Raw genomic sequence first — 27,968 nt, forward strand, 5'->3', positions numbered from 1 at the left:
GTAATTTTCTCAGGCTTTAATTCTTCTTCTTTTTTTTGGTAAAAGGCTTTAATTCTATTTTCTTCCCTAGTTCCCTCATATTGATCAATAGCCTTAAAAATCCTAAAAGTTAGGAAAACTTTCCAAATTTGTCAACCATATATCCTAAATTATTTTATGTTTTAAGTGGAAATAAAAACAAACAAAAAAAAAAACTCGAATGCGATAAAATTACTTTGTTTCCCTTGGAATAAATGAAATTTAAATTGAGCTATTAGAGTTAACAGATTCTATAAAAGTTGGGTGAACTATCCTCATATGACTTGATTGTATTTAGTATAATTTTGAGAAGAAAGTTATCAAATAACGTGTATTTAAATATTGCTATATATTTACTACGGAGTATATTATTGAGCCATTAGCCTTGTGTTCAAATGACATGTAGTGGCTTTCTCATACCAGAGGTCATGAGGCGATACAAACGCTCTGTGCTTCAACCCAAGTATGTATGAACAGATACTACAATGTAGTAGAATTAGTTGTATTAAAAAAAATACATTGACAAACAAAAAATATTTTCCTCACATTTGAGAAATTCAAATTTCATTGAAAAAAACAAAGCATAATTCAATGTTCTTCCACTTTTAAAAATTCTAGTTCCTCAAAAACTACTTTCCAACGAACCAAACACCGCCTAAATTACTCATTATAGTATAATTCAAATCATTTTCTCTATTTTAAACTAAATTTGATTAATTAATTAATAACAATAATAATAATAATAATAATATGCACTAAATTTGATTAAATCGATAACTGAGAATTAAAAGTAAAAATGTTAGTGAAAGCCTGAAAAGAAAGAGTGGTATTACCTTGAGAAAAAAAAAATAGTATTACTTAGTTTTCTTTTGAAGGTGATGATCTTCATTAGGCAAATCAAATTAACTGTTAACCTCTGAAGTAGCGTTTTTAACAGGATTATAGTAAATGGTAAGAAACCATTGCAAGAACATTATAACGCCCAAATATATTCGAGGTTAATCATTGCAAATAGACTGCAAAACATCAAATTACTAGGAGATATACATTTCTGTAACAGGATGAAACAATACAAACCAGAATAGGTGAACAATTGGAACCCAAGAAAAAAAAATAAAAATACAAAAATTGCATCGGTAGATTAATTTACATGGTTTCCTTAGAATAGAATGTTATGTACATTGAATCATGATAAACTCAGATGCAGCAAAATCAGAAAACAAGAATGTAAAAGAATCAAACCTCCATATTAAGAATTTAAATCCCGGGAAGCATGATGCCCTTGCCATCTGCATTCAAAAGTTTGGAGTGTTGAATTGGCTGTGAGAATCGGTTGGTTTAGAAGTGCGCTTAAAGATATCCGAAAAAAGGGCAAAAAGTGTGTAGCCTGATAAGTTCCATAAGAAATCATTGCATTAGTAGGCATACCTTGAGAGCAAGAACCTGGCTAGTGGGCTCATGTTGGAATTTGATTGAAGCTCTTTGCTCTGCTGCTTTTTCTTGCTATCAGCTTCAGCGGTTGCATTATCGGTTTCCATCCTGCCCTTTGTGAATATGCGAGTAGCCAAATCTTGCAGATCTTTCAAAGAAGATTCTTTGGAACTGAAAATATCGTTGTACTGAGTGAGGTACACCAAAGTTCCATATAATCATAGTTCCACATTTATGTCATACAGAAACCAGAAATTATTATGTGTCCAACCTTGCCAGTCGCTGGAATAATCTGCTGACAAAAAGATCACAAGACCCAGGCTTCATGCGCTCCATTTCCAGAAAAGAATTAGTCATGGTCTGAACAAATGGTCCTTCAACTTCCCCAGCAACAGCCTACATCAAATGCAAGAACAAATTCAACTAACTGGTGCATCTGAACTATAAAAAGAAAACATAAAAACACCAGTGCCAGGCATCTCTTACTGCAAATATGTTGGTTATGTAGTATTTATTGGATCACTGTAGAAAGTAGATATTCCGGCTTTAAGGCTTCCAATCCACCAGGAAAAAATCTCAAAATAGAATGGCAAAGATTCATTCCCCTTCAGATAAACTTAATTGTGGACTTGTGACTTATGAGTTATGCCAACATTCATATTTCTTTTTCTTTTTGTTTAAAGAGGGGAAGGCACACATGCATTCAATGAACTTCAAGAAAACTACTAGTAGGCATCCTACCACCTCATACCACTATAAAACACAGCTCATATTAAGACTTATAAAAGTATATGTATATGCAATTATGCATACCTCCTTAATTTGTAGATCTGCATTGCCATAAGCCTAATTTAATGTATATGCATACCTCCTTTATTGATGGGATGAGAAGAATCGATAAAGATGGTGGCGGGGGTATTCTAGCAGCAGCATCATCTCTAGTATGATGTGGTCTTGAAAATGCTTTTTGTGCTTCAAAGTAATCACGGGAATTTCTGCAATAGAAGTTCCAAGTTTCAGGGGAGTAATATGGATGAAACAAGAACTGACCAAAGTTCATAAATTTGTTTCTCATTCATGAGTCTGATAAAATTGTGTAAGTACCTTGAAGAATCAGAGCTTGCTGTTGATGGGCCTGTGCTTCTATTTTCATGCCCATCTCTGTAGGCCTTGCCCATCATTGGTCTTTCTCGAACATTTCCTTTCTTTAGCCCTGCTTGAATGGAAGCCTTGGCCTAATTACATATCAGCTAAGTTAGCCTCATAACATATGTCAGTATGAGCAAGTGATAATGCACGTCGAAAAATCATTCTAAAGTCAAAGTAACACAAACACTTCCTGGCAAAGTTTGATAAAAAAGAGCATTATAGTACGAAATTGTCATTAATAAGAAAAAAGTGCATCTGTCTGCAGTTCTGCTGTGCATTTGTGTGAATTTGGGGAGGGGGCAGTTGATCAGGCAGATCCATTCCTAAAATACGATGCAATAATAGGTTTATGCACTCAATTCAATAACTAAAACCTTAAGAATCTTCTAGTGAAGTTGCAATCAATTCAATTAAACTGAAAAGTAATTTGAAAACTAACAAACCTCTGAAAGGTTTGTTTCGCTATCTTCAAAGGATGCACTTGAGGATCTGTCTTGAATTCCCGACCAGGATCTAGGACTTTGAGGAGAATCTGGCTCATCATTTCGCCCACGGTAAACAATAGTGCCACTTGTTGAAGCATCGTCAAATGAAGCATACGCACTGCTAGACTGAAAGAATTATGGCATCAAGTCAACATCAGAAGAAAAATTAATATAGCTCATTGCTTTATTATTTTAGACACCTTCAGTGGGGTAAGGAATACTACCATTGAACTTCGGTCACTGGCTAAAGAAGACTGAACTACTCTTGGAGATCTAACAACAACTGTTCCTGTCCCACTTGCTGAGAATTCTTCCTGTAAATTAAAACAAAAATTAACCAAAAAGCTGTGGCCATAGGTGACTATATAGAAGTAATAAAGCAGGATTCATCTACTACCCCAAGACTTAGAACCACAATGAACTTTAATATAACCCGTGAAACTTGAACCATCCTAAACAAAGTGTTAAATTAATATGACAATATGTGCCTTAAACAGCTTGTTCTGGTTCCAGTCTTACACAAGCAGTACTGATGAGAAATAAGAATAAATAACTCATGCAGCTAACATACAACAGACACCAACTATATGTCTATACCATTTTCATTGATAATCATTCTTTATTAATGCATTCTGAAAGGCACAGCAGATATCTCATCTACAGAGGTGAACTGAAAGACTTCCCATTTTCTGTTTCTTGAATGTGTCAGCAATAAATTCCCTTAATTGCTTATATGCTTAATATAGTGAGAACAAATTAGAGCACACAACAATCCCATGAGCAGAATGTGTGTGTGTATGAGAGAGAGAGAGAGAGAGAGAGAGAGATACATCTTTATGGAAAGAATCTTGTTTCTGATCGATGCAAGCATTTTCATGGTCTTTATTGCTAAAAACCTCAGATGACTTATAAAGGACAGTTCCAGAAGAAGACCCTAGGTTAACTCCATCAGTATTTTTTCTTGAGGGAGCTTCATTTGATGGAATCTCAGGTTTCCAATCCCTAGCCTTAGTTGGATTTACAACACTTCGCACTGTTCCTGTACCAGACCCTAGGTTAACCCCATCAGTATTTTTTCTTGAGGGAGCTTCATTTGATGGAATCTCAGGTTTCCAATCCCTAGCCTTAGTTGGATTTACAACACTTCGCACTGTTCCTGTACCAGACCCTAGGTTAACCCCATCAGTATTTTTTCTTGAGGGAGCTTCATTTGATGGAATCTCAGGTTTCCAATCCCTAGCCTTAGTTGGATTTACAACACTTCGCACTGTTCCTGTACCAGACCCTAGGTTAACCCCATCAGTATTTTTTCTTGAGGGAGCTTCATTTGATGGAATCTCAGGTTTCCAATCCCTAGCCTTAGTTGGATTTACAACACTTCGCACTGTTCCTGTACCAGATGATCCTCCAAGACTAAAGTCCCAGCCAGCACTTTTAAATGTTTTCCCTTCACCGCTGAAAATCAGCACCAATCAGCCAAGAATTTGAAAAACAGCAGCAATAAGCAGAACCAAGAGATTGTGCAAACCTGACTCGAACAGTATCCTCAACTCCAGAACTTGTCACCTTTATAGTACCAGATGCTTCACCCAATGGTTTTATACCATTCCTAGGAGTTTCTACATCATCCTTTAGTTGGAATTTAGGGCGTTCCCTAGAAGATGACAAGGTGAAGAGTGAATATTATATTTCAACTAAAGCACAGAAATTGAATCATAGTTTTCACCGAGCACACCAGTTTAAGTCATATTTATATATCTAGTAGCAGAATTGGGTAATATATTTAGAGTAAATTCTAACTACCACACTATATATTTATTATTCTTATACTTAAGGACATACCCTTTGACTTGTAATGTTTTGCAACCAATAGGTCCAATACTTAAGAAATGATGGGGCATAGCAAATTCCATGCATTTTTTGGTGAACTATAACTATTAGATGAATTCACTAGTTTTAATTAGGATTTATAGTCATTTTAAATTTTATATATATACACACACACACACACACACACACACACATAATGCAACTTGAAATTTCATCAAATTTAAGGAACTAACATTAATAAAAGCAATATATGTATATCATGTAATAAGTATTAACTCTCATTATTAAAATACTATCTCTGTCCAAGAAAATTTATCCTCTACATATTCAGGATAGTATATTTTCCATTGTTGCTAAGCTGCATGTTCCTCCAAGCATCTAACTTATTGAAAGTGAATATATTGATGTATAACTTCATAGCATAGAAATAGTAGCAATTCTTATGAACTTACCAAAATTAAGCCACAAAGGTAACTCTGATTTTATAAAGCCATTTAATGATATAACAAAAACTTTATCATTATCAGATTCCAATTCAATTTCCGTCTATACAAATTTGTTTTTGGAAATGACAATCAGTGGTTGTTGCAAACATACACTCTGTCCAACCAAAATTTAAATTCAGAAATTTTATCATTTTCAGATTTCAATTCAATTTTTTTTTTGGGATGACAAGGGAAACCCTACAACCCTTCCAGGTGTAGGTAAACCCTGCCTTGTGACCCTAGCCGGCAAAGGACCACAAGGAAGTAAACCAACCTAGGTTACCCACAGCTGACCGGCTCAAACCAAGGGGGCAAGGATTCGAACTCGTGACCTTGTGGTTACAAGTGTGGATCTCTTGCCATCTTGGCTAGGGTTACCCACTTACCCCCGATTTCAATTCAATTTCTTTTCATACAAACTTGTTTTTGACAATGACAACTAGTGGTTGTTGCAAACATTCTCCCCCTCTGTCCAATTTTGCTTTTCTTGTTTACTGCATGAGGGTCAAACCAATTCTTTGTTTACTTTGTTTTTTCCTATTTTTTTCATAATTTAAATATAGGCTTTTTTTGTTTACCAAAGCTTTTAATGAAGTTTCTAAAGATATAATTTTATTTGCTAAATTAATTGGTACCCCAAAAAAATGACTTGCAAACAAATTCAGTAAGCCATCATAAAATCAGACAAACAAAGCGGGAGAGTTATTTTTTATGAATGTTTAGTTCATTGTGCTTTAATAGTAATATTAGCTTGCATGATGTAAAAAGCATTAAAAAATCTAATGTGTTCTCAATAAAAATATGTGAAATGGAAATGGAAAGTTATATTTAATGGAAACATCATCGGAATTTGTCATTTGTTATCATTCATCAAGCATAGGTCACAAATTGTTATGCGTGTTGTTGGCAGTAAAAGTAGCTTAAGTATGGGTAGCTTCCTAAAATTTGGTGATACATGTATTACCATCAGTCTTAAATGAATGGTTGAACCTTTGCCAATACTAATGCCTTACTACTTTTTGTTTACAAAACAAGCATGTTTAAAAAGGTCTCCACATATTAAATATTTAGGGTAACTGGATGCGCACCTGATTCTCTCCAAAAGCCTTGGGCTCTTCCTGGCATTTCTGATCAAGCGATGCTTTATAAGTTCCTTTGCACTTGGTCTCTAAAATTTAATAAAGAAATTTAAAAAAAAAAACAAAAAACAAAAACAAAAACAAAACAAAAACAAAAACAAAAAAAGGGTCCAAAACCAAAATCTACAGTTTGATTAATAACTAGTAACGTACAGCATAGTTCACGCATATATCAAGGTGAAGAATGTTGTCTAGATAAGGGCCTCATTCAAGTCTCAACTTTCATTTTTATGGTTTTTTTTTTAATTCAGTAACTACTACTTTATTTAGGCAACATATGACGGAGAGAGATACCTCAGCAGGAATTTTCTTCAAACATGATGAAACAAATTCTTTCATAGAACGAGAAAAGTGGTCATCTAGCTGCACCAAAAATCCAATAAAAAAACTCTTACTTGAAATGGCAAAGAAACAAGACTTCAGTCTATGAATAAGAAATAGACATACAAATTCATGAGAAGAATATAAAAAGAGTAAAGCCAAACCTGTGGTGGAGTTTCCCTAGGTATGATGAAAAGAACTCTCATCGGGTGGAGATCAGCCAGTGGAGGTTCCCCTTTTGCCATCTCTATAGCAGTTATACCAAGAGACCAAATATCTGCCTGCATCAAGTAAAACTTCTAGCTTGTAAAAGTTTGCTAAACACTAAAACCCCAAAAGGTTCTAATGAAAATGTATTGCTAAACTAATGAAAGCAAATTTACAGAGATGAAAAAAAAAAAAAAANTAATGAAAGCAAATTTACAGAGATGAAAAAAAAAAAAAAAAGGAATGAAAAGAAATTACTCCGTTTTTTTTTTTTTAAATTACCTTCTCATTATATCCATCAGAATTCTGAATTACTTCTGGTGCCATCCAGAATGGTGTCCCTACAAATGTCTGGCAAGATTAATTATATCAGCTAGAGAAAAATGACTTTCAGGTGTTGTTTCTACCCAATCAACAAAAATACTAATTGAACAGAAATAGTGGCATCTCAGCAAGAAAACATAAAAAAACCATGTGTACTTATAGAATGGAACAAGGTATCTATTTGTTTCAATGGTTGATCTAAAAACAACCCAAATGAGAACAAAATCAAGACATGAAATGAAACAAAAGTCACCACTATAACTAGAGAGCAAGATAGGTTGGTAGGCATAAGAAAAGAGAACAAAACAGAGCTAAGGTGAAGACTGTATTCAAACGAGCAAGTCTTGAGACAAAGAAATAGACTATTAGATTGAGTCAAATTATAGCTGCTTGAAAGAACAGCCAGAGAATGATTATCTATGGGGAAATGAGAGCTACCACACCACAGAAAAGCAGCATCAGACAGCAAGCCAGCAACTAAACTGCCTATTGATATATATATATATATATATATATATATATATATATATATATATATATATCTCCAAAATTTCCAATCAGATATAGAAACTAAAATAAATCAGTTCACTATTCGTTCCAATTTTGGTAAGAGCTAATTAAATATAACCAAAAATCTAGAATTTTCTTTTAGGGGTCATCACCAAGACATCTACATGAGTAAAAGAGATCTATCACCAAGTAAGTAGAATAAAGACAATAAAAGTAGTTAAATGTGATATGCAAATCATATATTTTTTCAAGTTAATCAAGCAGTTTAGCATGAAAACTATAATTACAAAAGGGAAACTACCTTTCTCCTAGAAATTGTCCTTGTCAATTGTGCAGAAACACCAAAATCTGCAACCTAGAAAGTCAACAAAAGGTCGTTGAGAATACTAGAAAACAACTTGTTGGTTTTATCAAGTTCTTTGATATCTCATTCTAAGACATTCTTGTAAATATACACAAATAACGTACCTTCACATCACCATTCTTCGACAACAGAATATTTGCCGCTGTAAAAGAATAAGATAAGGCATATCATTTCTGATATACACAAGTACAGAATGAAATACTCCCACTTAAAAGAACGGTAACCAAATGCAGAAATCTTCACTCCTTTTCAAAAAGATAATAAAATTAAAAATTCTCAGCATTTTTCATTTCAAAATGAGATCAGTAGAAAATATTAAAGTTAACTCTGTATTTCTGTTGGCAAGATATAATGAACAAACTGGCCAATTATCATCCACCTCCTTCTCGTAAAACCTGACTGAAGATCCCACCTTCTCAAGTTTAATAACCCTAACCTTTTCAAAATTAAATTGTGGCTTCATAGATTGAGTAGTACTAATTACTAAAATACTAATATATGAAAAAACTGGAAACCAATGTAAGTTATTAACTTTAGATTTTGGAGAAGGGTGGAACACTGGAACCTTTAATATCTCTATGAATCTTGCCTTCACTGTGTAGGTATTCAATAGCATGGAGCAAATCACGTAAAATGCAAGCTATGGACATTTCATCCAATGGTAGATTTGGCTGAATCTGCAAAATAGAGTTCCTAGTAAGTACAAAAATAACAAGACAGGAAGAAAATTAAAAATAAATAAAAATGAGAGAGAGAGTGACAACTAGCTAGAGTGTTTTCTTTAGAAAGCGTATCACCTACACTCAGAAAAAAAGGCACTTGTTAAGGTATAAACCCAATGGCCTTAGTCTTCATCTCTTGATGAAAGATTAGAATTTTCCAGATCTAAAAAGGTCTAGAACTTTATCAAATAGGACTACTTTATCAATTGCAATGGAAAATCAAAAGTAACAAAAGGTTTGAGTCTAACAATTATGCCAGTTTTTCTACTCCAGGCAGTGCAAGGTTAAGGCCAAATAATAGTGGGGAAATATTAGTTTGCGAAGCTTATGCTGATCAAATGACCCAGGTCTGGTATACAAGCTTAAGGCTGAATGGGTAACAGCCAGCTACCCAGTGCTAAGTTTTAGACATGTCACCTTAATGGTGCTTTTGCTGGATTGGCACAGTATAACTACCAAGTCCTATGACGTCCGCAAAAAAAACATAAGGTTACAAGTACAAATGGTTGAAATTATGGCTATTCACAATGCTTCCATGTGATATTTTACATATTTGTAATGGCAGATTGAGAATAATATTTTCTACCCCGTGAAGGGGTTATGGAAACTCTTAAGAATATGTAACCTACTAGATCAGCAACAGAGCCACCAGCCATATACTCCATGATTATCCATAGCTTAGTGTTTTGGAGGTATGATCCATAATACTCTGTAATATATGGGGATCGGCATTGTTGCAGAACAGCTATTTCCTGGAAAGAGTCATCCAAACAAAAACCTCTTCATTTATTTTATACAAATATCAATGAGGGGATAATGACCCACTTAGACTGTCATAAATGTAAGCAGTACCTTCTGAATGTCCTCAATCTCATCCTCTCTGTAAAAAAGTAATTCCAAAAAATACATTTTAGAATAAATCCAATATGAAAATCACCACAAGGAAAAACAGATTAACATTACTTGGGGGATATGAATATCTACTTAACCACAAATAATAAGTGCAAGTGATCAATATTAGAGTCAGGCAAAATACTCACGATTCTTCTAAATCAATAACCTTAATGGCAACTTCTTTGTTGAGCTCCTTGTCATAACTACAAATCACAAAAAGAATAAATAAATAAATAAAAAGACCAACTCAGAAAAGAGAAAAAAGATCTACACAAAAAGGTGATAAATAAGTTGTGGAAGGAGGGAAATTGCAATTGATAATAAAAAACTACTACTAAAGCCCTTATTATAATGTAAACAGAAATTCATCACGATTTTAAAGTGTTTTCAACAACTTGCCAATGAATAGATTCACTTTTCTTAAATGTTTTCAATAAGAAACAAAAGGGTTAATGCTTTTTTACTTGGTGCTTGGTTTTAAATTAAAATAGTGATGAGAACTTTTTAGTTTTTACTAAAAATCCACTACATGTTATTAAACCAAACATGGATTCAGCAATTTAAATTTCTATTTTAAGAAATGTCATCAAAATTCAAAATGTGCTAAAATTCTAGCATATCCCACTTGAACCTCAGTGAACAAAATTTTATGTTTTATATTCCACTTCTTTTGGACTCTACTCAATTTGAACCCACCCTCCAAAATTATAGCTGCAAAATCATGTAATTGGCAGAATAAGAATTTACAAAGCCTGAAAGCCTAATAACTGCTATACATATAGGCTCAGAGAGAAAAGCAAAGGTACAATTAAGTGAACCAACTAAAACTGAAACCTAAAATGGGAAAAACTAGAGATCCCTCAATAGTGATTAACTGATGGAAACTACAGACTTTCAAGTCAAAAGCATTGCTGTTTATGAAACTAAATCATGCAATGTGGTTCAGCCAAACTTTCTTGCTTTTGCTATCTCTAGTCTCCCATTAGTGTCTCTAAAGTATGCATCTGAAACAAGAAGAGTATTCACGCTCACTGAATGAAAGGACGCAATGTGTTTCAGCAACTACAGGTTTTGAAATCAAAACAACAAAAGCCTATATTTAACACTTATCACAAAATCCTCAAAAGAACTTTACTTTATCTCAATATGCAACCTGTCTTAGGCTTTCAACTTAAATTCCAAAATAAGACAACAGGAACAGCATATCCGTGACCTTTCTCTAAAAAAAAAATTCCCTTTCAACCAGAGTTTGTGAAAATAAAAGACCGTTAGTTAAAAATTCAAAACTGCATTATAAATTATAAATGGTATAAAATGAGTTATTACACATCTCCAAAAACAGATAGTTTAACCCCTAGCATGGAGAAAGATTACCAAACTACAAGTAAAAGCATTTTGAAGCTTACCCTTTATATACATCCCCAAATGACCCTCTTCCAATGAGCTCTAGATCACTAAACCTGGATCCTGAAACTTCAATAAGAGCTGCTGCATCAGCCATCCCTGAATAGAGCTCTCCTTCTTCCATCAAACTCCCTGTACAGATACCAAATCAACCAGCTGTAAAATCACAGTACATACTAAATAACCACATTCGTGAACCTCACATTACCAAATTTAACACATTTGACAAACAGGTTTGTTTAAACTCACCTGTGTAGCGTTTAAAACAACAATAGAGCACCAGAAACAATCATCAGTACAACGTCATTCCGTTTGGGACAAGTAGAGCGAATATATATTTATCAAGGCACAACTTCAAAAGCGTAAAAAATTCAAAGGAAGTATAATTCAAGATCTGAAACGTCAAACAACATTCGAAACTGCAATGTGGGAAATCCTTAGATTCAAATATTACTCAAAAACTCGTTAGGTGGAGCCGTGGAGGGTGAAATGATAAAATGACAATCCAACAAATCAGGGGGCACTTTCACAGCCCCACCATTCGTCAAGCAAATCCAATCTTCAATCATTCTAAAAACAACAACGAAAGCATAACAACGCCGAAAGTGACTCCACATTTCAAATATTTTCAAAAGGTTCTTTAAGTCTTCAAACAATCTAAAAGGTTTGGGGGAAAAGCCACTAACCTTGTTATTGTGAATTCCAGAGGTGAAACGAATCGTTGATAGGTATGGATTTACGGCAGTGAAAGAGAAAGTGTAACCAGTCGAGAAATCATCGATAAACTTTAGATCTTTCTTCTTGATCTCTGTATGGAGTTGTAGTTTTCTTTTATTAACTGGCGTTGGGTTTGTGCAGAAGGGATCGAGGCGAAGATAAGCGAATGAAAGTATTTTCTTCTCTTTTTTTTTTTTTCTATATTATTTTATTGCTCATAAACAAACAATATTACCGGATTTTACTTTTTTTTTTTTTTTTTGAATACTATTGACCCATGACCTCCCACTCGGAAGAATCACTTCATGCCGTTTGACCACAAGGCCTTTGGCTACCGGATTTTACTTCATCTTTTAGTTTTGCTAATTTGGTATACTTTATTATAATTAATCCAAAATTTTTTAAATAATTACGTTTTTTACTCTAATAAAATATAACAGATAAGGATAACAAATTGACAATAAAAGTCGGGAATAATAACTCTCACCACCCGATATACCCTTATACTTTCTTTACTAGCTCACCCTGTTAAGTAACTGGTGAACTTTTTCAAAAATTCACCTATATTCCACCGAATGCGACTATAAATGTCCACTGTTTATTTCGGAGTATCTTATCAGAAAAATTTTACAAGTAATAATAATATTTAAATTATTTACAAATGAAAAAATAATAAAATTCAGTAATTATATTAAAACATAAAATAATAAAATATCAAATATAATAACCAAAATGTTAACTACTTTTCTTTTCAAATAAACTTATTAGTTAAGATTTTAGAAATAATAATAATAATAAGAGATAAAAATATTTAGATTTTAGGGCTACAAATATGCCGCTTGACTATAAGGTCTTTGACATCTTATCAAAGTCTTTAGGAGAAACTAAAGTCTTTAGTGTACACATTGTTATACACTTTAATGGATGAAGGAATTAATCTTGTAAAAGTCTTTAGGAGAAAACTAACAACCAATCTCAACTTTATATCTAGAAAAATAGGATGGACGAGATCATATTTTAAAAAAATAAAATGCGATGGCCCTTTCGTAATTATCATCAACTTTACTATACAAACTTGAACACTAAAACCCGCACTTTTAAGAATTTTCCAGATTCGCACAGTTAGTATTACATATCGCACAAGAGTTAATTCCATTTTTTATCATAGATTTATAGGTGGCATTCCACTTTTAGTTCTTTTTTATCAAAACATCCACTTTTGGTATTAGTATTATTGTGACATGACCAGCTTTGGTCCTCCGTCAGCAAAATCGTTGAAATGTCGTTAAATACAAGGACATTTAGATATTTTTTATACAAAGCAGGTTGACTCATTATATTTTTTGTGTTTATTTTTTTGAAAAAATCCATAATTGAAGATCTAAATGCCCTTGTATTTAATGAAATTTAAACTATTTTGTTGATAGAGGACCAAAAATGGTCATGTCACAATAATACTAGGACCAAAAGTGGTTGTTTTAATAAAAAAAAGGGACTAAAAGTGGATTGTCACCTATAATTCTAGGACCAAAAATGGAATTAACTCTATCGCACAATTAGTATTAACATTTTACATATTTAGTAATAAAAGATTGCACTTGCAAAAATGCGAAAGTGCATTGCACTTAGGGTTTCAATTTTAGAGTTTATGACTGAGTTTTTATTAATACTAAATGCGCAAACCTGAAAAATTCTTAAAATTGCAAATTTTAGTATTCAAGTTTGCATAGTAAAGTTGGTAATAATTACGAAAATGTCAATAAATTTTTTTAAATTAGACCTGGTCCAATTTTTTCAGATGTAAAATTAAGATCACATGAGAACGTGTTCTCATATGATTCGATAACAATATAACTATATATATATATTGCCCAAGATCGAAGTGTGGTTGGGTCTCATAGAAACCAACACAATTTGAATTTGAGAATAAGAAAAAGCTTTGGAAATGGGTAGTTGAATACTTGAATTATATGAGTCTAAATTAAGGGGTGTGTTGGGGGTATAGGATGATCAAGCGTAATGGGATGTTGCTTAATGGTTATGTAAGATTGATCAATAGGAGAGTATGTGCATGAACGACTATTGAGATCATAAATAATATGAATTTTGAAGGAAACATAAAGAATTTATTCAAAATAAAGGCGACGGGATCAAAGAGGTCATATGAAGTCTGCTTGGAAGATGCCATGGAAGAGAGTAGGGGGGATCAAGGGTGTGGTTGGGATTAACTTTTTTTTTTTTTCCTCTCTTGTATTTAAATTATTTCGTGTTATAATATTATTTGTTTTGTACTGATATGTGATTAGATTATCTAAATCTAAAAAATAACATAATATGAGAGTAATTAATAAACGAATATTATATGCTCACTATGATTTAATCCATTTGTGTTGGGTTTGGTTTGTTACGTTGAAACCATCACTAAAAAAATTTAGTTATTAAAAAAAAAAACATAGCCATCCTATGTATGGTACGTGACAATGATGAGGATATGGGATGAATTCAAAGGAATCCAAAATAATGCTTCAACCGAATTAGTCTCGCAGAAAGCAACCATTAATACTCCGAATTATTTAATAGGGAAAAATGAATTTTCAAATGTCATTAGCTTAAATAATTTTTTTGAATCTTGAATCCTTAATGATAACATTTGGGGTGTGTTTGGTTGGTGGGTTTAGGCATAAGGAATGTGTATGAAAGTGATTGCTTGTATTTGGTTGATAGGTTTTGTGAATGCTACTATGGGTTTGAAATACCCCATTAATGACAAAAACCATTCCCTTATTAAATAAGGGTTTCATCTCCCTTCTTCCTTTCTTCCTCAACTATTAATAATCATTCACATTCCACCCAACTACCAAACATGCTAAATACTTTTACCAAAACCCATTACCATTACCAAGTATTTGATACCCATTCCAATTCCGATTCCCATGTGTGAACCAAACGCACCCTTGATAAGAGTTAATATCAGTATTCGATAGTGGGAAATTCCGGTCAAAGTATACACCATGCCTGTAATTCTATGCTATGAAGGATAGTGGGAAATTCCAGTCAAAGTATACACCATGCTTGTAATTTCTTTGTAGGTTCTTTTGGACTTATTTTGGTTCTATTTTATTTGAATAAATGTTAAGGCATATGAATGGTTAAAAAATGTAACTGTCTCTGAACGTCATACGGAGTAGTTAGGTAAAAAAAATTTAATTTGATTGACAAATTAAATTAAACTAATATGCAAAATTACTAGTGGTGATGTATTCATGTTCCTAGATTTTTTTCCCATTTTGATTGATAATTTGATATTATGGTTCCTAGTAGTTCATTTACTTAGAGCACCACTATCAGTGTTTTTTTTTTTTTTTTTTAATGCTTTTGGAACAATGTTTAATGACATGGAGGAAATAGAAAGCATGAAAGAGAAGATTGGGGTTAGTCTGCAAGTGAAGGGTTTTTTTCTAGGACCCACGAAGATAATTGGACAATCGCGCCAAGCAGCGTGATTGCCACAAGTGCGCCTAGCGGGCGCGTCAAACCTTCTGACATTGTTTTATTTTTATTTTTTTTGTTAAAATCATATTTGTTTTATTTTTTTCTCTCCCTTTCCATTTTATCTTTCCTAATCACACTTAACAAAACTCCTCAAAAACCACAAAAAAAACTCCACCATTATGGATGCTCTTAAGTTCTTGAGTTTTGATTTGATATTCAATATGGTTCTTCGTAGTTCATTTGCTTAGCTTCCTGAGTTTTGATTTAATTAATTTTGCATTTGAGTTGATCTTTGTCTTTGTTATTTGATTCTAGTACTTTAAATTGCTTGACTAAATGGTTATTGTTTTCAATTCGCTTTTTGCATTGTATCTATTTCCAGGAAAATTTACCCTTGCTTTTACACATTGAATTGTCCGTTGTCATTAAACAAGTGGTATCCGTCCAAAAGCTACCACATTCTCATTTTTTTCGCTGACATTTACCTTGATTTGCATTGTCATGAACTATAGGGTAAAGGCCGTTTCTCTATTTGTGCAAGAAACACACTTTCGCCTAAAAAGTCTATTTGTTGCTTATTGGCAAGTTGTCTCTATTGTAGATTAATAGGTATCAAAACAACTAAAAATGTGTCTAACAACACTTTTTATCCTTCCTCGTATAAGCTCCTTTTGAGGTTAGTTGATACATTTTTTCCCTATTAAGAGATTCAATTTTGATCCTTTTTTATATGCGGTGTGTGCAAATCAAATAAGTAGACTACCTCAAAATTGTATCGAGGATGTGTCTTGATAACTCCTTCCAACGACATTTCCTTCCAAGTAATCTCCTTCTAACCTCATACTCTTCTGAATCTTGTTCTTTTGGGTAAAATTCTACTGAGGTGAGATTACATTTTAATAAATTTTGATGATACAAGCAATATATATAATGGTGTAATGTTGTAGTTTTTTTTTTTCTTTTAAATAATTTGTCTACAAACTCAATAAATTTGAGTCATATAAGATTTTTTTATTAGAATGCAAATTATAATTGCTACAAAATATAAATTTGTAATATTAATTCGCCAAATTTAAAGGTTATAAATATAAGGGATCAGGTACGGAACTTCTCCCAGGTGAAACGTGCGGATTAATCACAACCTTTGATCTTGCCAAAATGAACAGTCCAAAATGAAGAACAATTTAAAAAAAAAAAAAAAAACATGGTGACGTTATGGTTATTTTGCGTAAGGTCACAGCTTAAGATGCGCAAGTTAAAAGCTTAAGGTGTGTAAGTTCAAAGCTTAATGTGCATAAGTTTAGCTTAAGGTGTGTAAGTTTATAGCTTTAGGTGCCTAAGTTTAAAGTTTAAGGTGCTTAAGTCTAAAACTTAGGGTGCGTATGTTTATAATTTAAGGTGCTTAAGTCTAAAACTTAGGGTGCGTAAGTTTATAGCTTAAGGTGCATTAATTTAATTCTTAAAGTGTATATGTTTAAAGTTTAAGGTGCATAAGTTTGAAGCTTAAGGTGCATAAGTTTATAGCTTTAAGTGCATAAGTTTAAAGCTTAAGATGCGTAAATTTATAGCTTAAGGTGCGTCACTTTCTAGTTTAAGATGCATCAGTTTAATTCTTAAAGTGTATATGTTTAAAGCTTAATGTGCATAAGTTTGAAGCTTAAGGTGCATAAGTTTGAAGCTTAAGGTGCATAAGTTTATAGCTTTAGGTGCATAAGTTTAAAGTTTAAGGTGCGTAAGTTTATAGCTTAAGTGCGTATGTTTATAGCTTAACGTGCATAAATTCGAAACTTAAGGTGTATCAGTTCGAGACACTTGATCATTTGCATCCATGTTGTTAGGAAGCGTTTTTTTTTTTCATTCAGTTTGAGCCATTAATCTAGATTAGATCCACGACTCAAATATCACGTACTCTAATTTTCACTTGGGAGAAGCTTCACTCGTGAACCATCACACACACATTGTGTGTGTTATTTACTTATTAGATGTTAAACTTGTATATGTCCAAAAAAGACTTGAGACCACGAAGAGTTTGTGCACAATGTTTTAGGCAATTTATCATGGTCTAATGCTCGCATGCATGGAGCAATAATTACTATAAGGGCTCCTCATTTCATATGTTTTAGATTTTGACATACTTTTTGCCTTCATTCAATAATATTCCTATCTCTACCCTGCTTGAAATTCATATGAAGCAAAAATTTTCATGGACCTATGTTATATTCTTTTAATGTGATGAGAGTTTTACTCTTTGATAAGACACTTATAATTTTGATAATAAAATTTGTAGACAACCAACAAAATTCATCTTCAAGAAAGAGGGACGCCACATTCCTTTTCGAGTTAATATCCAAAATGTCTGATTTAGCTCATTGGTTCAGTAGGCAGAATTTGAAAGAAAAGTGCACACCGACACTTTGCCCTGGCTACTAAGCCAACACAATATCCAAAATGGTTCTAAATAATTGTAGCCACGCGGGCGTGGCGCAGCAGACAAACCCAATTCTTCTCTCTTTTGGTTTCTCTTTCATCCATCTCAACCGTTACTATTCCAAAAACTTCCAAAAAGTCAATGCTATGCATGCTCTTAACTATTTCATAATTTCAAATTAATACTCAACTATTAAGTCATTCAAAATGGTCCTTTAACTATGTAAAAATTTACTTATTTTAGTCCTCCATTAATGATTATTGAGTAAAATTTTGTATAGACAATAAATCATTTTGAATGAATTGATAGTTGACTACTCAAGTATCAATTCGAGAATTTTGACATAACTAAGAAATATTTTAGTTACTATCCTTTTTTTTTTCTTTCCACAAAAGTGACTTTTATAGATTATGCATGATTGTCTTGTGAAAGACAAATGAAGCACAGAAAGAAAAGTGCATTGACTTATTAAAAGCCTGGGTGTATTTTCACATCAAGATGATTGGACAAGAGCCAATTTTATCTTGTGAAGTCAAACACTATCTCAGTGGCCCTCAGCTTTTTCCCTGCCACACCCAAAAAAATCAACACTTTCATTCATTATTTTTTTTTAAACATAGAACCCAAAGCTTTTAAGATTATAAGATTATTTTATACGCAAAGCCAAAATAAATAAGGATGAATGAGTCCATTTCAGTCAGTCACACATATTACATCAACACTTTCTGTCGACTACACAAAATGCATGTATTGAAGTACAATATTTGCACTCACACCCACACATTTATCTGTTCAAAATAAAAGAGTTTAAGGGCTAATCGATTGTGATATTGTTACTTTGGAGCATGATATTTTAGGACTATTTGGATGTATTATGTGATCCAAAACCCTATATATAATAAAAACTAAAAATGAATAGCTAGTGGTAAAAAAAAATTTGACGTAAAAATATATTTAAAAAAAAATGAAAGTATTAAAGTTAGAAGTCTTATTTTTCAACTATGTTTTATTTTCTTAAGATTATACTTTTTATTTATAACAAGTGTTTATTGGTTTACTCAATCAGTTAACTAGAACCACATTGAGACTAATCTTATTTATTGTGTCACATAAGACCAAACATACACCATTTCATATTTTCATCCACACCCCAAATGGCTAATTGATTTTTGGATTTTGATTGGCTTGTAAGCATATTCTTCTGGATTGCCAAACATATCTCCCAACAATTTGAAATTTTAGAGAAATCAAGAAGGGGATTGAAGATGGGATTGTTAAACCATAGAGATTAGAGGCTATTTAGATTGAAGGATTAAGGATGAAATGAAATTTAAGTTATTGAATACCATTAAGTAAAAGTGTGTTTAAGGAAGTTATGAAACATCTAATTAGGAATGCAATGCAGTATCAATTATGCTCAAACATCTAATTAGCTTGTACTACATTGTTGTTCAGTAATACAATAATGTTTATATTCTGCCTAATAAAATTTGTGATTGTAACTATACATACAAAAGCAAAGTCAGTATTAGTTCCAGAGAAGTGTATTAAGTTAACAGAAGCAAAATTGGAAAAAATCAGCTCATGAGTTTTGAACCAAACTCCATAAAACATATGTTATTGAGGTTTAACAGTAAACCTTTTTTTTGTTTCAGATTAGGACAGCACAGCACAGAACCTTTTCATTTTCATCTTGCTTTCCCAGGTTCAATTGCTTCAAGCCATGAAACAACTTGATCAATTGTGGGTCTTTGCCTTGGTACTTGGTCTATACATTTACAAGCAATGCCCAACACCTCCAAAAGTTGCTTCTCACACTCGTTATCCCGTATAGACGGATCGAATATTTCTTCCTCCCTCTTCTCCGATTTCATCTGAAACACCCACGACACGAGGTCTCTGCAGTTCTTTCCCTTGCACACTTCCACGGGCCGCTTACCGGTAATAAGCTCCAAGAGAACGACGCCATAGCTATAAACGTCGCCCCTAAAGGTAGCTGTCAAACTCTGGCTGTATTCGGGAGGGATGTACCCGAGAGTTCCAACTAGGTCCGTTGTGACATGGGTATCGTAGGGGCACAATAGCCTTGCAAGCCCGAAATCAGCTAGGTGAGCTTCGAATCTCTCGTCTAGAAGAATGTTGCTGGTTTTGATGTCGCGGTGAATTATGTTTGGCTCCTTGTGCAGATAGGCTAATCCTTGAGCAGCCCCTAGTGCTATCTTCAGTCTCGTGTTCCATTTCAAGAATGAGCTCCCTTCCACCCTTTCGTGTAGCCAATAATCCAAACTTCCGTTCTCCATATACGAGTATATCAGCAACCTATCGTTCCTGTGCCTGCAATAGCCTTGAAGAGCGACGAGGTTTTTGTGCTGAGCTCTCGAGAGGGCTTCCACTTCGGATTGAAATTCTCTATCCATCTGGCCACAGTCCCCCGAAAGCCTCTTGATTGCTGCCTTGGTGCCATTGGGTAAGTCGGCTTTGTAGACAAGACCGAATCCTCCACAGCCTATGATGTTCGATTGGTTGAAGTTGTTTGTTGATTTTAGCAAGTCTGCCACCGTAAGATCCTTGCAATCTGAATTCTTGAAAAGAACCAGTTTGGACGGGCCAAATGCATCAGATAATCTAGAAGATCTGCTCGCCTCTTCCTCCAAGTCCTGAATTTGGTCGCTAACATCTCTTCTAGACATTTTTATCAGCACAAATGATAGAAACATCGCAACTCCAACCGCTATACTGATTGTTATCCCAACAATACTGCCTCTTCCCAGTCTATGAGGGGAAGAAGATGGGAGGGCGGGTCGAAGGCCTATATTATTGACAGCACAAGGAGAAACAATCTTACCACAAAGTCCAGGGTTTCCCTCGAAGCTCGAGTTGGGAAAGCTAAAGAACTGACCTCCGGTTGGAATTGCGCCTTGCAAGTGATTGTGAGCAACGCTGAACTTCGACAGGAAAGTAAGCTCGTTTAACGAAGACGGGATTGATCCATAGAGCTCATTATAAGATAAATCCAAAATCTCGAGATTCAGCATATTTGAGATGGAGCTCGGGATCATCCCGGATATGTTGTTCCTGCTCAAGTCCAAGACATGGAGTTGTCTCAACCTTCCAATCTCGGGCAAGATTGTCCCGTTTATTCTGTTATTGCTCAAATAGATGGATGGAGGAAAGCTCGAAATATGGTTGTATTGCAAACCATTCCCAGTCAGATTCCGCTTTATATAAAACGGAATGCCAGTTGAAGAATTGAGACTGGATAGATAGCTAGTTGGGGACATGAGGCTCTTCATCTCCGTCAAACTTTTCGGGATTTCTCCAGTGAGTGAATTATTCGAAAGATCCAAGTAAAATAAACTGTCCATTTTACCAATCCAGGAAGGGATACTGCCATCCAAGTGATTCCAAGACAGGTCAAGAACTTGCAATTTATGGCAATTAGATAACCACATAGGAATTTGACCGCGCAGGTGACAATTCCCTAAAGCAAAAATCATTAAGCTCTCGAATCCACTCAAATTCTTGGGAATCTCTTCCCCGTTGAAGTTTCGGGTGAGAACAAGGGTGGAAAGGTTTCGGCAATGCTGCAGAACAGATAAAGCCCCAGACAGGTTTTCGAAACTGTTATTCGACAATGTGAAAACGACAAGAGATGAGAGGCTTGCATAACTCTCAGGGACCGGACCGCTTAATTTGTTCTTGGCAAGACTCAATGTTTTCAATCCCAGGCAACTTGAAAGAGATCCCGGGAGGGGACCCGAGAAATGGTTGGTTGCAAGGTCAAGAGTATCAAGATTAGGCAATCCAGTGAAATCAAGACTAATGTTGCCAGACAAAGAATTGTTCCTAAGATCAAGTACTTGCAGGCTAGAGCATAATGCTAAAGTAGAAGGCAACTTCCCTGAGAACTTATTGGAATTTGCATCAAAGAACTCTAATTTTGTCAGATTTCCAAACACATTAGGAAGAACACCATAAAAGTGGTTACTAAACAGAATTAAGGATTTGAGATTGGAAAGCTTACTAAGCTCAGGGCTTAACTGGCCAGATAAGTTATTGGCAGAGACTGAAAGCTGCTCCAAAGATGAGATTAAGAACAGAGACTCAGGAAGCTGTCCTGAGAGATGATTGGAATCCAAATGCAACCCCTTGAGTGAGGAGCTGCAGTTATTCAATCCCTCGAGTCCCCCGGCAAACCGGTTCGCTGAGAAATCCAAGATTCTGATCTTCTTGGAGGTGCTGCAAATGTGGGAATCAAGAGCACCAGAAAATGAATTGTTGCTCACATTAAGCACAACAAGGTTTGGGAATTCACCAAAGCCAGTGAGGTCTCCAGTGAACAAATTGCTGGAAATGTTGAGGGTGTGGAGTGATTCCAATTCCAGCCCATTGAGTGCCCTCACCACTGCTCCATTAAAGGAGTTGTGGCTCAAATCAAGAACCCTCAGCTGCTTCAATTTAGAGAGGTCCAAGGGAAACTCACCTCCAAGATGGTTGTGTGAAAGGTCAAGAACCTGTAACTTATCCAAATTTTGCAGAGAAACAGAAACTGGCCCTTGTAAGCCTTTCCTAGATAAATTCAACTTCACCACTCTCCTTGCAGGTGAAGTGGAGTTATCATCTTCACAGCCAACACCATCCCATTTGCAGCAACTAGAGGGTTCAGACCATGTTGACAGAATGGAGCCTCCTGTCAAGTTGCCTGCAAATTGCTTCAAGGCTTGAAAATCATTTGGATGGCAATTTTGGCTTGGGGATTGAAGACCCAAAGATGACCAAAAGAGGCAAGCCAGAAACACCCAATTTAGAAGACTCATTGGGTAAATTCTCAGACCACTGCTTCTGAAACTCCAAGGAAAATGTACATATAGCAGAAGAAATTTAGGCAAGAAACAGCTTGAATTGGTGTTTCACTGCTTTCCAGAAGTGAGAAGATTAACAAATGAAGAAACTTTCCAGTTTCCACCCAAAAATACAACCATAAAAAATCACACAAAGTCCACTCTCACTCAGATCCCTAGACCAGAAATCAAGAACACCCTGCAACAGAAATTCAAGACCCACATCCCAAAACACCTCAACCCCACAAAACATCAGCTTCTAATTCAAGCAAGTCCCACACCACAAACCAAGAACCCCAATCCCTATACCAGAAATAAAGAAATTTAAGTCCAAGCCCCTGTAGAGTCTATGGAAACTGAAAGCAGCCTTCTTTATTAAAAAAAAAGGGCATATACATTTTTTAACACCTCATCCCTTGCAAGAGAAGCAAGCACAAGTTTCAACAGGAAATGATTCTTCACTCCTCAGATTTCACTCAGAAAGATGGGGAGAATCCAAAAAGAAACAAAGTGAAGAACAATGAAAAAAAAAAGCAAAGATCTTTGGTGCTATTCTTATCTCAGCTGATAAATCATGGATGGAGATTGAGATTTCAAATCAGAACAACAGCTGGGACAAACAAGCAACGAACCATCTCCCTCACACTCCCTGCACTGCTGAAAAGACAAGAAAAGGAAGGGGGTGCTTATATTTATGCTTTGGAAAAGCTCACTATTAAATAAAACTTATTAGAGACAAAAACAAAAAGAAACTGGTAGACTGATTTGGAATGGTGACACAAAGGGCTGACTTAAATTTCTTGAAAAAAAAACAAATTTTTTTTTGTGACTAATTTAAGAAATTAACAATCAACATCCCACTCAATAGATACGAAAATGCGTATCAAAGCAGAACTACCCAACAAACCCACAATGTGAAATTCTTACTTTTTAGTTTATTATTTTCCTGGAAACTTTTAAAGAGTTTCAAACGGAGAAAATCACAAAAAGTCCGAGACTGTTTGTCAATTATCACCTATATTTTTTTTTGTCTCTGTCACAAGTTGACAATCCCACATAGAGACAGAAAAAAGGGTGCGATATATTAGAAAAATGCGTGTAGTTGTAGCTCAAGTGTTCAACTGGGAGGTGGAGATTAAAGACAACATTAATTTGGTGCGGTCTTACGAGGATGGGATGCTCTCCTACCCCACTTTTCCATACCGCGCGTGAACACCTAACCTTTTTAAAAGGTTCATGCAAAGCAATTACCATAATCCGGCCTGCACCTACTATTATTATATTCCACTTGTGCCTCTATAACTAATCTTTTTGTGTTAATACTTTTATTCAAGTTGTAGAGTATAATAGTATATGCAAATATGGCATTCAATTTTACTAAAATCCAATATTTAATAATAAAATTAAATTGAGTATTTGGATAATTTTACTTAATTATTTCATAATAATTTTGACCTATTTATAAATAATTAATAAGTATAAAAAGACTAGAGCAACCTCAACAATGTATTTTGTGAGGTTTTTTTTTTGCGCTGACACAAAAATTCATGTTTTTTTATTTTTTATTTTTTTTATGGGGATGTGAGTTTTCTGAAAAAATTCTCTTGCAAATGAATTTTTTTTTGGAAGAAATCAAAAGATAACACGTGCTTGAAAACATGCCACAACACTAAAGTTCAATCCTATGACCTTCCCTCCAGGAGAGTCACAGAAGTGTCTGTTGAGCACAATGTGCTTGGCATATAACATAAAATATAGTTGATATAGATTGGTGGATCCATTACAACAACAACAACAACAAAAACTTGGAAAAATTCAAACTATTGGGAATAAGAGTTATTTTATTTTTTATTTTTAAGATTGGGTAATACAGTGGATGTTGGGACCCAAAAAAAAATGACAAAAATACCTCAACTGTTGAGGTTATTCTTAAGCAAGTGTGCACTAAAAAAGAACCGAGGTTGACATGTAATCTACAAGACTAATGACTACTAGAATGCACTTCTTCTAATTTATTGAATTTTCAATTTACATTCTCAAGGATTTCACGTCCCTTAGAATTGTGAAAGGAATTAAAATCTTAAAAATGTAATAAAAATAAAATCTTTTTAAAAAATCTCAATTACCCTTTAGATGTCTCATGATCATAAGAATCAAATAACAATAGTATATAAGTTTTAACATGGGTGATTGAGTAGGTAGAACATGATTTTTGTACCTGAAAGTTACAAATTTAATTTTTGTCAACACTCACTCAGTTGAATTTGTTGCATAGTCTTAGTATCTTAACTATAAGAATTAATTCGGTTAAAATAACAGCAGCCATATTTAGGTTAAATATCCATATTATTAACACAGAAGACATGTATAATATATAATAATAAAGCAATATTAAAGATATCCAATATTTTACATAAAAAAATCATAGGATTTTTTTGTGTGTTGTCGAATAGTAATTAAAGAGTTATGCAATGAAGCTATAACAAAAAAATTCATATGTTTTTCTTGTAGATATGATTGAGACCTCAATTATTGTTATATGTGAACTACTTATTTTATAAAATCTCATTGACATTTTAAAATATTAATTTATTTTTCATATACGATTGATTAGATAATGAAATTTTTGGAATAGAAAATGAAATATTATTAGAAAAATCATAATAATATATACATTTTAATTAAAACAATATATATTTGGAATAGAAAATGAAAATTTGTGCTACAACGTAACAAATAATGTTTGATTTAATTAAAAATGTATTTTCAGAATAATTATAGTAGGACATTCAGGTTGAAAGAACAATCAAATTAAGTTTATTAGAAAAAATCAAATTAACTAAATATTATTATATTTTAATTTTAATTATTACCACAAAGAAGAAAAAGGTTTCAAAAAGAATAGAAAAAAATGACACAGGTTTCTTTTTGTGTATATTAATTTAATTGTTAAAATAATAATAATAATAATAATAATATAAAAATAAAATATCGATGATGGTGGTGGTGGTGATTATATTACTATTACTATTGGAGTATAATTGGTGGTAGTGGTGATTATTACTATTACTATTATTATTATTATTATTATTATTATTATTATTAATTTAGAAAATATTTGAGTCAATAAAGTTAAGAAAAACATAAAGTTAACGAAATTTTGTTACTAAGGTTTGTACATAATAGAAAAATTAAAAAAATGAAATATGATATCTTTGAAAATGTTTTTATCATTGTACAAGAAAGAAATCGAAATGTACAAGTTATCAATGCACATGATTACAAATACATATTTTATAGGGAAAAGGGTCAAATAGGCCCTCGAACATTTCATAAGAAGTCAATTAGGTCCACGAACTTTTAAAACGTGCAATTAGACCCTCAAACATGTCAAAATAAGGCAATGAAGCCCACGAATAGGTAATTGACCTGTTATTACCGGTCATTTGGATTTTACGGCGACCAGCGACACTTTCCGGCCACCGACGACACAGTCCGGCGATGATTCGGTCGTCGCCGGTCGCCAGACTGTGTCGTCGGTGGCCGGAAAGTGTCGCCGATCGCCGGAAAATCCAAATGACCGGTAATAACAGGTTAATTACCTGTTCGTGGGCTTCATTGCCTTATTTTGACATGTTTGAGGGTCTAATTGCAAGTTTTAAAAGTTCGTGGACCTAATTGACTTTTTATGAAATGTTCGAGGGCCTATTTGACCATTTTCCCTATTTTATATTACATTATAACTTTTTCAATATTTTTACTCTTATATAATTTAGTATAGATGGATCAAATCTACAACAAAATTTATCTGAGGATAAATCTTTACTATATCTATAAAATTAGAGATCCATATTATAATTTTTCCAAAAAAAAAAACAAATATATTATACCATTCACATTAGTGGATTTTGGACTAGTTTTGGAGGAAATTTGGGTGGAATGGATGAGAGAGGTAATGGAGAGAGAAAGATAAAAATCCTTCTCTAATGAGTGATTTTTCGCAGAAATATGGGACCCATGCGCCTGTCACAGAAAAAGAGAAATCTGCGCTGACTATGCGTGAGAGTTACAATTGCACCCAGCGGGCGCGTGCACTGCATGTGCCCACTGGGCGCGTTACTGGCGATGTTTAGGCATTTTTTTTTATCTCTTCCCTCTCATCTTCTATTTCATAATCATATTTACAAAAATTTCTTAAAAATTACTCCAAAAAAAAAAAAAAAAAACCTCCATTGAGGAAGTAGTTCACCAAAACTGTTAGTACTACTATTCTACTATTGACAATTAAGGCCACTATTGACAATTAAGGCATTTAAAAAAAAAAATCTAATCGGGTGTACGAACACCATATGTACTCCCAATAATTTGATAAACTTTAATACCGGTTGTTTAAGACTTGTAAAAGCTAACGTACTAGTTTTGACCAGTGTTCAATAATATATACCGAGGTCTATTTTGGGTAATCTGGTCATGAAACACTAATGCATCTTTGAATTCACTCTCAATCTTCGTAGGTGTGGTAGTTTTGTTTTGTTCTACAGGTAAACCATTTCACCTTGCACGATACAAGGACGTTTAATTTGTTATTTATTTATTTTTGTTTTTAAAGAAGAAGAAAACAAGCCAAATACGTTATGATCAAGCGGCATAATTATAATTTTCTCTAATGGGAGGTCAAGTTGAGAAAGTATGCATGGATAGTTGGTGTTTATATATTATATACTCAATATGCACCATCACGTGTGCCGTGTGCAGATCAGAGTCCGATTACTTTTTGGACTCCAAGCAACATGTGGACCATAGTTCGTGTTGACTCTGATACTAAATTGGAGCATGCGTTTAATCTCAGATCAACTAAAAGTTTAAATTGATAGTAGGATTGCACATTTAAGTTTATATATTATATTGCTCAACACATATATTATATGTTCAAAATATAGTTAATGTGTAAATGGAAAATTAATTTTTGAGTTAATATCCAATTTGGTCCATCGACTATTAGGATTTCACCACTTTGATCCTTAACTACCAAAATTGCTCAATTTAATCCTCAACTATGCAAATGTTTATGTAAAATGTAAGTTTATTGTGAATTTGGAGACCTTTTTGGAGAGTTAAGAACCAAAGTGATGAAATCTTAATAGTCGATGAGTCATTTTGTGTAAAATTTGCATAGTTAGGGAATAAATTGATGAGCAAATTTGATA

The 27,968-nt window shown here is 33.8% G+C and overlaps 2 protein-coding genes across 5 annotated transcripts; both read right to left on the reverse strand.

Annotated features, from left to right (window-relative positions):
• Positions 1 to 994: 994 nt before the first annotated feature.
• LOC116031163 (germinal center kinase 1-like) lies at positions 995 to 12,167 on the reverse strand. Of its 4 annotated transcripts, none has more exons than XM_031273486.1 (22): positions 11,970 to 12,167; positions 11,286 to 11,415; positions 10,026 to 10,082; positions 9,838 to 9,865; positions 9,615 to 9,737; positions 8,829 to 8,940; positions 8,368 to 8,405; positions 8,201 to 8,254; positions 7,348 to 7,416; positions 7,023 to 7,139; positions 6,832 to 6,900; positions 6,487 to 6,566; positions 4,612 to 4,737; positions 4,480 to 4,538; positions 3,914 to 4,362; positions 3,308 to 3,397; positions 3,042 to 3,209; positions 2,554 to 2,684; positions 2,318 to 2,444; positions 1,721 to 1,845; positions 1,447 to 1,620; positions 995 to 1,307 (listed from the first exon to the last, which is right to left on the reverse strand). In XM_031273486.1, the coding sequence occupies exons 2-22, from the start codon at positions 11,405 to 11,407 to the stop codon at positions 1,268 to 1,270; spliced, it is 2,358 nt and encodes a 785-aa protein (XP_031129346.1). In that variant the 5' UTR covers positions 11,408 to 11,415; positions 11,970 to 12,167; the 3' UTR covers positions 995 to 1,267. The 4 variants fall into 4 exon arrangements, with proteins under 4 accessions (XP_031129346.1, XP_031129345.1, XP_031129344.1 ...); XM_031273485.1 differs by adding an exon at positions 11,533 to 11,853 and having other exon boundaries at positions 3,914 to 4,538; XM_031273484.1 differs by having other exon boundaries at positions 3,914 to 4,538.
• A 7,164-nt stretch (positions 12,168 to 19,331) lies between these two features.
• LOC116030026 (phytosulfokine receptor 2) lies at positions 19,332 to 23,452 on the reverse strand. The gene has a single exon (XM_031272114.1). It carries the CDS (start codon positions 22,735 to 22,737, stop codon positions 19,609 to 19,611), a length of 3,129 nt encoding a protein of 1,042 aa, XP_031127974.1. The 5' UTR covers positions 22,738 to 23,452; the 3' UTR covers positions 19,332 to 19,608.
• Positions 23,453 to 27,968: the final 4,516 nt, after the last annotated feature.

This window comes from Ipomoea triloba, chromosome 1 (assembly GCF_003576645.1).
Source record: "Ipomoea triloba cultivar NCNSP0323 chromosome 1, ASM357664v1".
Classification (NCBI taxonomy): domain Eukaryota; kingdom Viridiplantae; phylum Streptophyta; class Magnoliopsida; order Solanales; family Convolvulaceae; genus Ipomoea; species Ipomoea triloba.

What these genes read in the sequence shown, in the direction of transcription:
- LOC116031163 (XM_031273484.1), bottom strand. Translation starts at nt 11,407, where the DNA reads ATGGAAGAAGGAGAGCTCTATTCAGGGATGGCTGATGCAGCAGCTCTT. An exon ending in GAGGATACTGTTCGAGTCAG is followed by an intron (nt 4,539 to 4,611) that starts GTTTGCACAATC and finishes GCTGATTTTCAG; the next exon opens with CGGTGAAGGGAAAACATTTA. An exon ending in AAGATTCTTTCCATAAAGAT is followed by an intron (nt 3,398 to 3,913) that starts GTATCTCTCTCT and finishes TTTAATTTACAG; the next exon opens with GAAGAATTCTCAGCAAGTGG.
- LOC116030026 (XM_031272114.1), bottom strand. Translation starts at nt 22,737, where the DNA reads ATGAGTCTTCTAAATTGGGTGTTTCTGGCTTGCCTCTTTTGGTCATCT.